The sequence below is a fragment of the Polistes canadensis genome, unplaced genomic scaffold, assembly GCF_001313835.1.
Source record: "Polistes canadensis isolate GaletaPanama2010 unplaced genomic scaffold, ASM131383v1 scaffold_111, whole genome shotgun sequence".
In the NCBI taxonomy this organism is placed as follows: Eukaryota; Metazoa; Arthropoda; class Insecta; order Hymenoptera; family Vespidae; genus Polistes; species Polistes canadensis.
In genome coordinates, this window is record NW_014569658.1 from 459,148 (window position 1) to 474,412 (window position 15,265).

The 15,265-nt window shown below is 29.1% G+C and overlaps 1 protein-coding gene across 1 annotated transcript; it reads left to right on the forward strand.

The window, feature by feature from the left end:
• Nucleotides 1-882: 882 nt before the first annotated feature.
• LOC106787694 (gustatory receptor 68a-like) lies at nt 883-3,671 on the forward strand. Its single transcript, XM_014750269.1, has 9 exons — nt 883-943; nt 1,208-1,415; nt 1,520-1,732; nt 1,790-1,842; nt 2,065-2,469; nt 2,554-2,808; nt 2,878-2,943; nt 3,405-3,497; nt 3,621-3,671. The coding sequence occupies exons 2-9, from the start codon at nt 1,382-1,384 to the stop codon at nt 3,669-3,671; spliced, it is 1,170 nt and encodes a 389-aa protein (XP_014605755.1). The 5' UTR covers nt 883-943; nt 1,208-1,381.
• Nucleotides 3,672-15,265: the final 11,594 nt, after the last annotated feature.

Genomic DNA, 15,265 nt, shown 5'->3' on the forward strand with positions numbered 1-15,265 from the left:
GTTGGTAATGAAAATTTGTCACATTAATTATTTAAAAAATAAATTAATATAGCGTTGGTAGGAGGATTGAGAAGCGGCGTTAAAAGAGAGAGAGAGAGAGAGGTATTTTATTAAAAAAAAAAAAAAATACTAAAATTAATTCTTAATGAGTTAAAATTAATTATTCGCAAATTGAATAAATGAGAAATAGGAAAATGCACAAACTGCATCTCAGTTTAGTTCTTTTTTTTTTCTTTAAGAAAACAATATAACTGTTTTATACAAAATGAAAAAAAGAAATAAAAGAAAAAATATATCTTTCGTATAGAACGCATTGAAATTTATGTATACGATAAATTTTTTATCATTCCTATTATTCTTTTTTATTGTTGTTGTTGTTTTCTCTCTGTTTCTCTTATATATTTTTTTATAGAATCCTTAAAAGAAGAAAGTATGTTTCCATCGTAATAGAATTTTGTATCAGGTGAATAAGAACAGCACGTTATATCGCGATGATCGAAACATAAAATAGTATATTACTCGATGGTGGTACCAAAAGCGTCAATTTTTCTACCACTCCTACGGTTATCCTGTCATTCATCAACGGATATACTGCCTAGAATAACACATACATATGCGAAGGATTTCTGCTTGTATCACTTAAGTAAATATCGGCTGCGCAGGTGCGCAAATACATACTTGTTTATGCTGTTTGCATATTCGCGAACATACGTAGAACGTAATTGTAACATTACTTCCTTTGGATGCAGTCGTCCGTGATTAGATTCATGTGTGTTTGTATCATATTTAGAGACAAAAAATATTAAAATAATAATAATAATAATATAGATTATTTTTTAATATTTAAAAGAGACAGAAAAAAGAACAATAGCGCGTGAACGTATTTTTGAGTGTACAAGGGAAAAATCTTAATTACACTGTGCGATTTTAATATCACGAAAATGTAAGTACGATTTAATATATTCGAAATTTTGCGCGATAATGAAAATTCGTCAATGAAAAAAGGTCTTCTATATGCACATTTTCAAAAGATATCAAATAGGTGAATTTACTAAACTTCTTTCACTCTCTCTCTCTCTCTCTCTCTCTCTCTCTCTACTCACACGTATTATAATTTTTGACTTGATACAAAAATGAAAAAAAAAATAATAGATAGAGAATAACGAATTCTTATAATTTGTATAATAATATTGTATTGATCTCTTAGATTTATTTGTCTGATAACTAAATCTAAAATAAAATAAAAAAGAAGCGGTAAGATACTCAATATACGATTTAAGAAAAATTATTCAACATATATCATTTCTTATATTTCTTCTTGGGAGGGATTCGTGTCTAAGAACCATTCTGTAAGATTCTTATATAACTATCACGAAAACAAATGATTCTGTATCCGACCATAAACAGTAATAACGGTACGTTTTGTTTTATTATTTTTCCCATATCCTTACAGAGAAAATATTTCAAATTGAATAAAATATATATAGAGATCACACACTTATATCTTATTATTTTTTAGATAAAAATAATATAATGGAATTTAAACCAAAAACGTTTGATTTGGAGACTGCCTTTGAGACATCTAAGAGAAGACAAATGAAAAAATTTCGTGGTCGAGATTCACCCCTTTACATTGCCGTTTATCCGGCAGTTTATATAATGCGAATTTTTGGATTCGTACCGTATACGTTTTCGAAAGATCGTTTAGTACCTTCCAATACTAATATGATATTTACATTGATTTTTTTCTCCATTTATAGTTACAACATTTATTCGATTATTATACAATTTTTAACTTCGAAGAGACAAGCACCTATCGTCGGTTGTACCGGATATATAAAGGTATAATAGATTATATTTAACAAAAAAAATGAATATTATATATACATAAATCATATATATAGAATAGGATTCTCTTTCATCGATTATACTTCTTACTCTATGACAAGATTAATCGTAAGCTTAGATTCATGACCTACTACTTGGAACGATCATTTTTCATATTGGCATAGGAAAAATGATGTAAAATTATTATGAATATATCTATTGTTTTATTAATTACAGGTTATATTTAATTATTTCACTACGGTATATAGTTTATTGATAACCGTAACCTCGAGAAATAAATTCGTACAAATTTGGAACAATATGCAAGATTACGACGACGCTGTTAGATTATTAGGATATCCGCAAAAGGAAATTAAAACTAAAATAGGATGTTGGATGTTAATATTGATGAATATCCTTCTATGGACATTGGTCAATCAAAGTGGGATGTATGCTTTTAATGAAACCTGGTTTTCCAATGTAACTTACATGTCCTTGTATTTCGGTAGTTGTTTGGCCGTGTACAAATTTATTGGAATGACATTTTTATTGGGTCAACGATTTCATCATCTCAATCAGTTAACAAAGAAATATATATCCTCGAAAAGATGCAATTCTCAACCAATAAAAATTGATATTAAAGTATATATATATGAAAGATTTATAGATTTTTTCTAATATAATATTTTATTTTGATACATTTTTAATTATTTTTCTTTTCTTCAGACTATACAAGCTTGGCATAACGAGCTTATGATTGACGGAGAAAATTTGAATGCTTTGTTTACGTGGGCTATACTCTTATGGTTAGCCAATTTGAGTATTCATAGTGTTAGCGATTTATATTTTATCATAGATAGAATATTAAACACTTGGGATGATTTACATTTTCCATCGGTTGCTTGCTTAGCAAGTTGGTTTTTAGCTATCACTTCTCAACTTTTAATATTACACATTTCTTGCGACTACGCTTCTACTCAGGTAAATTTAACAATTATAACATTTAGATATTTTTTTTTTATAATTTCAAACAAAATTCTAATGTTACAGTCAAGCGGTATAGGAGAACTCATGATTGAATGGCAAGCTTATTTGATTAAAAACAATTCTCTGAAGGTAAATAAAAACATGAATAGAATTCGTTTCCTAAAATAAAATTCTTTACGTAACGTGAACCCCTTTTTTTCTAACCTGGCGTAAATCTGGTCTTCAAACCTCGGAGTTATTTTTTTTTCTGTCTATATTTGTACAAAATATATCGCTGGTTACGAAATTTTAAAAAAAAGGGGACCGACTTTATTGTAGCTATCAACATTTTTTTTCCCTTCGTTTGAGAAAAAGGAAAACCTTTTTTTTTCTATATACGTTTCTTTTTTTCCTCTTTTTCCTCTTCCTTAAAAAAGTAAAAGTAAAAAAAAAAAAAAAGTAGGAAGAATCTTTTACCTCTACCTTTCTTCCAATACTTTCTAGTCCTTTTTTTATTATATAATTGCATTTTAAAGAAAACAAAAATATATATATATCTATATGTACGCGAACGCGAGTTTCCCAATTCTTTTTTTTTTTGTTTATAACAGGCACCAATAGAAAGATCACTAAATTACATCAATCGAAAATTACAATTCACCGCAGCTGGATGTTTTAGCATTGAGTTACCATTGATACGTTCGGTAAGTAAACAAAAATCAGGGCGTTGATTGTTAATCAACAAATAATTACATATTAAAACCAATGCATCATTACATGCACAAAGATCATTTCTAATAATATAATAATATATTATATAATTGCAGATAGCTTCATTGGTAACAACGTATTTGGTTATTTTGTTGCAATTGCAATGAGTAATAATATCGATTTTATTTACACCTAATTCTTTTCTTTTTTTTTTTTTTGTTTTTATTATTACCGTCATGATATTATAATAAAACCAGTCGAATCGCATTAATGTAACATTGTTTTTAGCGAGAATGTATCAAGAACTCGAGATTATAAAGGTTAAGAGTAGTTCGTGATATTGATTTTACGTTCTACTAGTGAACATATTCATACACTTTACTCCTAGAACTTCTATTGTTTTATATTTAATCGATTGAAATATATAAAATAAAAAAACGAGGCTCATTAAAATGTATACTATGTGATACTTGTACTTATTATCTTTTTTATTAGATTAATTCATTCGATGTTTGAATAACTAAAGATAAGGGTGGTTTTTTTTTTCTACAAATTGAAAAGTCAAAGACAGTATGCATGATGATAATTTAAATAAAAAAAAACAATGAATATAAGAAACACACACACACACACAACATAATAATTATCGAACGACAACGAGATTGATTTCTCAGATAAATTCATTGTTTAATATCTTTAAAGGAAAAAAATGATAAATGTAAAATTGTAATCACAAACAAAAAAATAAACGAATTCGTTAATAAATAATTTCTAACAGATAGAGGAGTAACAATCGGAACGTTATCAATAGCATACATCGTAATGGAATGAAAAGAGTTAAACGAGTTAGAATACTGTTAGAAGATAATTTAATGATCGGTTTTTAAAATGATATTTTGATTCACGATCTTCGTCGAACGATAAGATAAGTTAAGTAAGAAAATAAGTTAAAAGAACGAAGAAAGGATACAAAATAACTATAGCAGAGTATTTATTGTTTTAAGAAATAACAATTGTGTGAGTAAATGTAAAGTGTTATATGAATGTATTGATAGAAACCAAATCTCTTGAAAAATATTCAAACTTAGCGTGAAGTTAACAAATTACTATGACTGTCTACAACGAAAGTATAAAATAAAGAGAGAGAGAGTGAGAGAGTCAGGGAGTGAGAGAAAGAAAGAAGAGAAATACACGAGAGAAAAGATGATTATTGGAAGTGAAAAGTAAAAGAGAAGCTTTAAATAAAAGCAGAGAGCATTTATTTTTGTACAATTAGTTTGCTAAATTCATCTTGTCTTTCCCAAAAAAAAAAAAGAAGAAGAAGAAAAAAAATAGCAAGATACAGAAAAGATCTGAAAGAAAGAAAGAAAGGGTGAAGTTCATTGACACTTTGCGATTTGCCTTAACGTTAAAGTGTTGCATCTATTTTCTACATCATTGCTCTGGAAAATTGCTTTTTCCTCTTTTAAATTCTTCGTACTCTATTTTATTCATTTTTCTTTTTTCCTTCTTTTTTTTTTTTCTTTAAATAGTACAAAAATTTTACTTACACCTACCATCGTAGAATTAAAAATTAAGTTAACGTACTATAAGTATTGGATATATTCTTTGTGTTTTTTTTTCTTTTTTGTGATTTAGAGAAGAAGCAAGTTTTGACACTTTAATTTTTACAAAACAAAATAAAAAAGTACTATATACATATATATATAGTACTACCATTTAAATTTATAGTATACATACACACATTTATATATATATATAAATATTATACGTGTGCATAATATTGTTGAAACGATAATACATAATCAATTTGTTTATTCGCGATCATTAATTAAACGAAATCTTAATTCGGATGAAAACCTATTTATCTATGTACATACCATACATAAATATGTATCTAACATTTACGATTAATAGATCTACGAATATATTATACTAACGTCAAAGGATATGATCTATCGTGTACGATCATTGCTGATTTATCTTTACTACCAATGTATGAACAAATGAGAATGTTCTTCTTTGTACCAGTGACAAGTAGTTATGTCAACGTTAATCATCAAGACTTATGTATGTGTTTTCAAATAAAATTCTAATCAAAACGTTAAGATACATTTTATTGTCATACGTTTTCAAGTATTACAAAAATAAAACATGTAAGAAAATAATACATTGCTATACTTTTTCTTCTATCTTTTTCCTTTAAAAATGAAAATCATTCCATCATTTCTACATTTTATCATTTTCTTTATCAGGTTTTTTCTTTTCTTTAGAAGAGAGCAACGGTGTGAGACATTTATTTCATATACGACTATAGCAATCTTTTATGTGACTCGGCTAGCTTCCGTGAAACAACGATAGCGTTGGCGACGAACATAACGACGTCAACGACGTCGTCCTCGACGACGACGACGACGACGACGACGACAATAATCTGCGTCACGAGAGGGGTTTAAATGATCCTGCGTTACGGGACAACGCTTTTTAATAACTTTTCTCTACGCAGTCGTGGCATGCATTTAGGATCATCGCACCATTTACTATTCACGCGATAAGCATTCCTTTATTTCTTTGTATATGAATTATTTCAAATAGGATTTTCTTTTATCTTTTCTTTTTTTAATAAAATATATTTTCTCTGATATATCAAAATAACGAATTTTATTTATTAGAGTTAACACAGAAGTTTGTGCATATTTAAATGATTATTTCAAAAGTTCATTTTACAAGAAAGGATCAATTATGTAATTTCAAAGTTCAATTTCAAGACAATAAACACACGAATTTTTGGGTTCATCTTAATATATATCTATTATAGATTATTTAGGAATTTCTTTAAGGAAGAAACAAGAAGAGTATAAATGATAAGTGCAATTAATTTGTTTTTTTTTTATTTGTATATTTGAAAAAAGAAAAGACTGGACATGCTTAAATATGTAACTTAATTGAATAATATAATAATGTATGATTAGACAAAAAATGAACATAGTAAGAAATTATAAGTAGATAAGTATAAGATAGGATTGGTGTAAAATATATGATATACATATATTAAAACTAAATGATTTTCGACAAGATATTACAATTATTGCGTTTGTATAAAAATTACAAAAAAAAAATGTTAAAAACATTATCTGACATGAGACATCTAAAATACCCCTTTGTAGAAAAATAACATTTAATATCTTCTTAATGGTTAATCATGTGTTATCGCTAATGTAAGTATTACGACTTATGCTAAGTGTCTATTTTGTATTATTAACAATTTCAATTAAAATTATCGTTTAGAGATATTTCGTAACTAGTTACATTGGTCCATTAAGTTTCAGAGTAGTTGAATACAACTGTTGTAAGAGATATTTTTTTCTATGGTCTATGCTTGGTCATTTTTTAGAATATTCTTGTAAGAATAGAAAGCACATGGTGCTATTCGGCTTAAGTTATTATTTCTTTCTTGAGAATATTTTAATCGATCATCATTTCTACGGCGTCATCGTCATCATTAGACTCTATCTCCATTGGTTGATGGTCTGTATTGTTTTCAATAAATGGGTTACTATTACTCGGAATAATCGGATGCCAATATTTGAATAATATCCCATAGTAGTCGTCATCCATATAATAATTATCGGACGTCCATGATGGTCGTCCAGTATGATGACTTTGAAATTCACTCATGTCGACGTCTTCATCTTCCGGTAAATCCACCTCCATTTTCTCATCCCCAAAGTTGAAACCATTCAAACCGAATCCAATATTTCTATTATCTATTATATTAACAGGGAAGGAACGATCACATTCTGAAACACTGGGCTCTAAAGTGAGATTCTCAAATTGAATAATTGTATTTCTCATATCTGCATTCATGTAACACCTCCTCTTCTTTTCAACATAAATTTTTTGTTTCGATAATGGCCATGCGCAGCGTTTTCGTTTTCGTTTTGCAAAGAGTTTCGGTCCGGTGTATCTAGTTAAACGTTGATTACTTGTAATATTCTGCGCAACCTAATGTGTAAAAAGAACAACAAATTCAATATAAATTGATCATCATTTGAATGAAATATTCGTAGGAAAAATCAAATGAAATATCGTATTATCAACATACCTCTAACATTTCACAATCTACGTCTTCACAATAATCCACTTCCATTATTGAATAACTTTTTCTATTAGAGAAAAGAAAAAAAAAACTCAAAACTCGAATAACAATCAAACTTTATGTGTTTTAAGTTTGCTCAATAACACTTGTTACGAGATCAAATTTTAAGCGGAGCGGAAACCACCTTACCCTCCAAATGGATTGTGGGTAATGGAGAATAGATCCTTTTTCGAATTTAGTTATACTATATCTAAATCCAAAAATTTGGGAAGGAGTTTAGAGACATAGTCGTGAGTCCTTCTTATTTACTATAGATATACTTTTGTATACTGATCAAGAGCAGGTAAAAATAAATTTCAACATCTACGCCAATACATTGATGCCCAACGCTAGTTCCTTCATAGCGTTCCATTCCCCTTCCCTGTTACGGTCCCATAGATCCCACCAATAAAAGCAGAAGACGCAAGTAAGTAGCAGTGTAAGGGGAGTATCTTCCATTGCTCGGAGAGACATCTATTATTCTGATTTGTGGGACTAATCCTCCATCTTTTTTTCAAACACTTTCCCCTCTAATAGACACAGGATACCGTAGTGATGGCATATGAAAAGACGCTTGGGTAAAAACGACGCGCGTCGAAAATCTATTTTCACGTGAACGATATACAAATTTAATTGTTTTATCATTAAAAACGATTACTACGATGATTTTCGACAGTACTGTTAACATTACATTGACAAATGTTTGATACATTTTATCTATTTTGCATGAAAAATGAATCAATTGAATTTCAAGTTTGAAGAAAATTATTTTAAACACATTTTTTCTTATTCCAACAAATTTATATATAATGTATATATTGTTTCTAAAATTTATTTTTATTCAGATTATTTTATTACATTTAAGCATAGACACTCTTCTATTTCTTTCTTAATCCTACCTGAACTCGATGATTCAACAGTTTTTTAAATGTTTTGTGCATTAGATAGAGAGGTGAAAAGTATTTTAGGTTTCATTTCTATGTACAAGAAATAAATTAGATGTGTGTAAAAGGATCTACTTTAGAAATGAGGAGTCAATTTGACTCCAAACAGATATAGCACATAAGGATTATTATACATTTCATTATTTTCTATTAAACATCAACATATGTTTTAAACAAAATATTATTTATATTTTTCTAAATGTATAGCAAATAAAATCATAAATGAGTCAAATTGACTCGTTTTCTCTTGCAATCTAGTGTTAAAAGATGATACGGTTCTTACGTTATGTGTTTCCAAGTAAAGAATTAATTATTTTATAATATTATTATATATAATATATTGTCTTCTTCTTCTTATTCTTCTTCATTTTATAAGAACTTTGTCATGTTATAATAGCTTCTTTTTATTGAGAGGAACGATATTATATTATATCATATTGTGATTGTTAATATTTAATTAAATAAATAAAGAAATGATAAAATAAACCTACAACATTATTGATATAACGTATAGATTGGTTAAAAATAAGATCGGATAGAACCGCGATTACTTTCTATGGAAAAAATATTAACAATAAATTATAAGTATTCTGTTTGTACAGATTTTATCCATGAACTTAAATCTGAATTATAGTTAACATTGTAGTAATAGTAAGAATTTATAAATGCGTTGTTTTACATATGAAAAGATCTCAAATTTCAAGGTTAAATAAACGAATTTTGAAATCTCTTTCCAGTTCTTTTTCTATTGAGAAAAAGCTTTTACTCCAAAACCTACAATAGATCACGTGTACACGGTTACTAGGGAAATAAAAGAATACTAAGAAAAATCATCTTATTTTCTTTTCTAAGAAACGCAAGACTAAAATAATATCTAGATCGAAAAAATACACGGTCCAAAGATAATAAATATTTGTGTGTGTGTGTTTAAAATGGAATGTCTTAGAAATATTTTTATAAATAAATATATTTTGAATAGTAATGTGATTTTAACAGTTTCAAGGATAGGTAACCGTATAAAATCGTATTAGAGTAGAAAAAAAATTAAAACGAAGGACAGCGCGTTCATTAATCAAATAGGGTCCTTTCTTTGTGTCAAAATAATACAAATGCAAGGTTAAAAAAAATCTATCTTAGAGAATATTGGAAAATATATCGGAGTTTCTCCTTCGTTGAGATGCCTAACCGGAATTTGATACCTCATTTCGAATAGTTTCCCGTGAGTCATTAAAGAAAGAATGAAAATCAACAACAAGGGGCTCATTCTTGTCCTTCCAAAGATTTTACGAAGAACACTCGTAGCGCTGAGAAAACAGTCAAGAATGAATAAGTGCACTATAATAAAATATGTTCTTTCATCCCCTTTCACTCTCCTCATCACCATAAAGTATTGTACAAAAAAAGAAAAGAAAAGAAAGAAAAATAAAAAGAAGAAAAAGAAGAAGGAAAAAGAAATTCCTTTCCACGATATTCAAATCTCATCTCGTACAATCTCGTAACGTGAAATTAAAATCTAACAACGACTGCAAGCTCGGAATCGATCAACGCAGTTGCTTGCTTTATTGCCCCGTAACTTCAACTTCGTTTCGTATCAAATAAAGCTAGTAATCTACGGGGGTTACTTTTTTTTTTTTTATCCTTTATATTCTCTCAATCAACTCTCTGACAATTTTGTTTTTTGATAAAACCTAATTGTTCCCGTACATCGGTAGGGTGGGTGGGTGGTTTGTTTGATGGGTGCTAGTGTGCTATAATTGATATTAAATTTTATACGAAACTTTTCGTTAACGCGCGACAAAGAATGTGAAAAAAAAAGGAAAGAAGATGATTTTCTTCATCGAAGAATGATGAAAAAGTTTGATGCTAAAAGAATGGGTTTGATTAATGTCGCTTTTGTGCGTTTTTTCTTTTTTTTTTTCTCTCTATTAACGGGAATCATTGATCTTTATAAAATACAACGTTCGTTTTCTTTTTCATTGGTTATCCAAAATTTATCAGGGATATATTAATGCGTTTAATATTTCTTTTCGGGAGAGGGGGGTGGGGTGGTTGGACGTGGGGGTAGAACGATAGGTATGAAATAGGGAGACACATAACAGATGATGAGAAAAAATAATGGTATCAATATACGATAAATATTATATAATTGTCGTATAGGAGAAAGGGGGGAAAAAATCATATATATTTATATCTGTATAAGTATATATACAGATGATTACATTATTATAGTGACCTAAGTAATAACAGAAACATTACATTTGTTCAATTGTTTTTCCTTTTCTTTTTATAATTAAACCACTTGTATATATAATTATCGGTACTCACATACATGTGAACATGTGTGCATACACGCACATACGTAACACGGTATTAATTATTAATACCTTATTAATTGTATTTCAACGTTAGAACACGCATATATAATATATTTCAATGATACAATTTAATGAATCGTTTTGCAACATAATTAATCTGATAGAATATAAATTCTATCATGTAGAAAATTAAAAAAAAAAAAAAAAAGAAAGAAAAAGAAACGGGTCGAAACCTCGAGGGGTTCGTTTGTTTATTAACTTTTATCGTTGATTGGAAAATTAATTCGTGGAAAATCATTTTCTACGTTTATGTCAGTAAACGGTGAACGAAAAGACGATCGTTAAAATTAATTAGGTATGTAACTGTCAGCTGATATCTATTGGCCATCGAGTGTTATAAACGATACGGTTGTGAAATTCGAAAGAGGGGGGTGAGTGGGTGGTTAGGAAGGGGGAAACTCTATCTAACTATCGCATCGATACGAAACCGAGACGTTATTAATTATCGAAATTATCGAAGGCTGTTACTAATCTCATTGCTGAAAGGGTGCTTGGTGATGGGGGACGGGGGAGGGGGAGGAGAAAGGTGATTGGTGAAATGGGGGGAAAGCTTTGCGAGAAGCCAAATGATGTTATTGCGTCTGAGAACGTCTCTCATATATTTGCATCGATAAGATGAACCTCGTGCAATTTGCATTTTCAGATTTCTCAAGCGTATGATCGAGTATAATTATACTCGTGATATTCGGACACTTATCTAACACTCATTCTCTTAAATGTGCACTATGCTGCTGATACGTGATTCATTTGCATTTATACTCGATAAGTCAAACGTTTATCAAATAACTATTGTGTGATAGAGTCACGTTCAACAAATAATTATTATTATATATATATATATAGATTTTTTTTTTAATACGAAAAAAGATAGTATCATTTTGAATGGTAAGTTGAATTTAGTGACCTTATGAAAAAAAAAAACCAATAAAAAAAGAGAACAGAAAGGATGAGTGTTTTATTGTTTTCTTAAGATGAATGACTTTACATTTATATTGTTGTGTATCTATTGTATTTGTTCTTTTTTCTCGAATACCTTTTTGACAGATTTTATATCTTTTCCATCGTAAATTGTACGTCTGTTTTTCAAAAGGTTGGACTATGGAACTGTGACATCATAATATTATTCAGATGTGAAAGTAAAGGTATTCTAACTAATTTATTCTATATGAAAAAAAAAAGAAAGAAAGAAAGAAAGAAACAAACAAAATTTCTTTTTTCGAGCAGATCAAAGTACTCGTTAGACAAAACTTATGGGCTTTTCAAATAACAACGCGGGTGCTTTCATCGCTTTCAAAAATCGGAGTAATGGGACTTTCTAAGAAAATATTTACACCTCGTTTCTACCTTTGCTCGAATATAACATGTGAAATATATAAAAATAAAGGAAAAATCGAAAACATACATTTACAAAATGTATGAGAGATTTCGGATGACTTTGTAATTAGATTTGTTTTCCCCATACGCGAAAAGAATAATTTTATTCTATCATTTATTGATATCTTATTTTGTATTACGTTTAAAATTAGAATGTTTAAAATATAAAGCATAATAGATTGTTGTTACAATAATCAAAAAAAAAAAAAGAAAAAAAGATTTACAATTAAGGGTAATTGTTTAGTTGTAATTTCGTTGAATTCAAATTGAAACTATAAACGACGCGATAATCAGATTTCAACCGATTGAAATGATATAAACGTTAAAGTACTAGTCTTGTGTTTTATCAAAGACCTTCGAGTAGATAATCGATAGTTTGTCGCCATAAAGACTGACTTCCTTTGTACGAAAGTCCTTTATTTTCACTTTAGCGTACACCCACCCACGCACGAGAGAAGAAATAGAACGACGGATTGAAGTTTGTTCGTTCAATGCTATAGCACCTTTAAGTTATACATGCATACGTTTTACAAAGTATTCTTCCCTTTGTTATTTGTATATTTCAACTATTGCATATTGTGTCATTTTTTGAGGATTAAAACAATTAACGTAATACTATGTAAAACGTAATCATAATCACACTCACAATACAACCCTACTATCAACTTCCCGTCTCGAAGACCAATCCCGTTTTTATAATAAAAGAAACAAACGTCTTATTCATTTTGATATCAAAGATCACATTAAATGTATCATAAGTTGACAATTACGCTTTTCTTCTATATCTTTATTAAAAAAAAATGCACGCGTTTCGCGTTAAAATCTAGCTCAAACGAAATCAAATGTTTGTTTTAAGATACAATATACATCTATTCTGATATTCACGGTAATTATATTATTATAAAATTAACTCGAATCACACCGACTTACACTCTATCTCTATCTCTCGTTGCTATTGTTTTTCTATTTTCTATGTGACTTTATTTTTTAATTCGACTTTACTATCCGATTCTATTAACTCATCGATAGATGAGTTATTGTTTACTTTTTATTCATCGCACAAAGGTTATTTTTACACACGAAGCAAGATAATACAGTTACTCTCTCTCTCTCTCTCTCTCTCTCTCTCTCTCTCTCTGTGTACAATATTTTATTTCTCATTTTTATCTATTGGAACGATCAAAAATCATCTAAATTGTGAATTATTTGAAAAGCACGAGGAAAAGTTGATTAGCTGAATTATTAAATTCGAACAGTTACGATCATACGAAACATTTAAAATTTTATGTCTGGAAAAATCATTTTTTATTCATCGTTGCATTCTGAATAACCTAATACCTATATTTATGAGATACGAACGTAGTGACGTCCATGAAACTCTTTATATTGAAATTATTCTTGCATTTGTGCATTTTTATTTAAACACCTAAATAAATAATAAAAATCGTTTTTATTCCCATCTATATAAGATATTTATGGGAGTATGCTAGTTTATTTCTTCTGTGAGTGAAGGACCAATAAAATCCATCAGTTTGAATAAGGAGGGGCCTTAACAAAGGTTTGGGTATAACTAGGAAAGGGATCTTGGGGTAGAAGGCTCCTATAGTAGGGACCGATCAGTCGAATGGAAGGAGAATCAACCTTACAGATGCATCAAGTATAAGAATCTTGTTAAAATTAAATTAACAGTCATTGTGGAAAGATCTTAGCGATCGTTGATATTCGAATAATCAGTTTTCAGTTTTAAGTTAAACAGTTTTCGCTTAATATCAAAACAATGCCCAGGATGAGAATTGGAGACTATTTTTATGGAAGTCGGAGAGGAGCTGGAAATAGTCTCACTCGGATCATGAAAAAAATTAATTTTACTGCAACAGAAAGGGTAAGTCAATACTGGCTACAAATAAATAAGGTAGTGAATCACTCACATGATAATTGGGAAACGAAAGTAGTACCAGAAAACTGTGAATATACAATATTATATATCGGGAAAATATATCAATTAGTACAGAGAATATAAAGCCAAAACTTTTCAGGTTGAAAACCGGAAAAAATGTTTACGGTCACAAGATACTGAGAAGAATTCCACAAATAAGGAAACGCATTGCCCAAATTCTGATGATAAAACATCAAACCACGCAGAGTCCAATCTCAATGAATTTGAGCAACGAGAAAATACCTTGGATACTCATTATCAAATAACTATTGGTACCAACTTATTCTTTACGAATAATAATTCTTCAGAAGGAATAGAAGTTATAACAACGGTTGAAAATACCGGATAAAGAAATTTTACTGAAATTAATAAAATATTACTGGTATATACCAATATTACATATAAAAAATACACATGAGAGTAATCTTAATATTGTACAACTAATTGTTTTCATGAAAATCTACATGTTTCTTTGTTTTCTAGATAATAGAAATGGATATGCATGGAGAAAGAATAGCGGATACAAAGAGGAGTAGTTCTGAGATGGACACAACACCAACAAAACCAAGATGGTTGACCAATATCGAATACAGAACGATGCCAAGATGGATGACCAAACACACAACGCAGATGATGTGGCGTTTCTGACTCCTTCGCTTCCTGAAAAAAAGACTTTGACTGATAACGTTATATATATTGTCGGCACAATTTATAATTCTGTACAAATTTTTGAGACAATCGTTCCCATTAATTTATGATTAAGTATTCGATTGGTATTAATATAGATTTGAAACAATTCTTTATTCAATGAAAACTCACATTTTTGTGAAGTAGTTTCAATTTCTAGACAAAAAGTCAACTAAGAACTTGTCCAACTATTCTCGTTTCATATACTTTTGTAACCAATATTTCATATTCATGCATAACTTTTATTATCAATTTCATTTGAATTGAATAATAGCTAATTTTGAAATAATCATATACATTTTTTTTT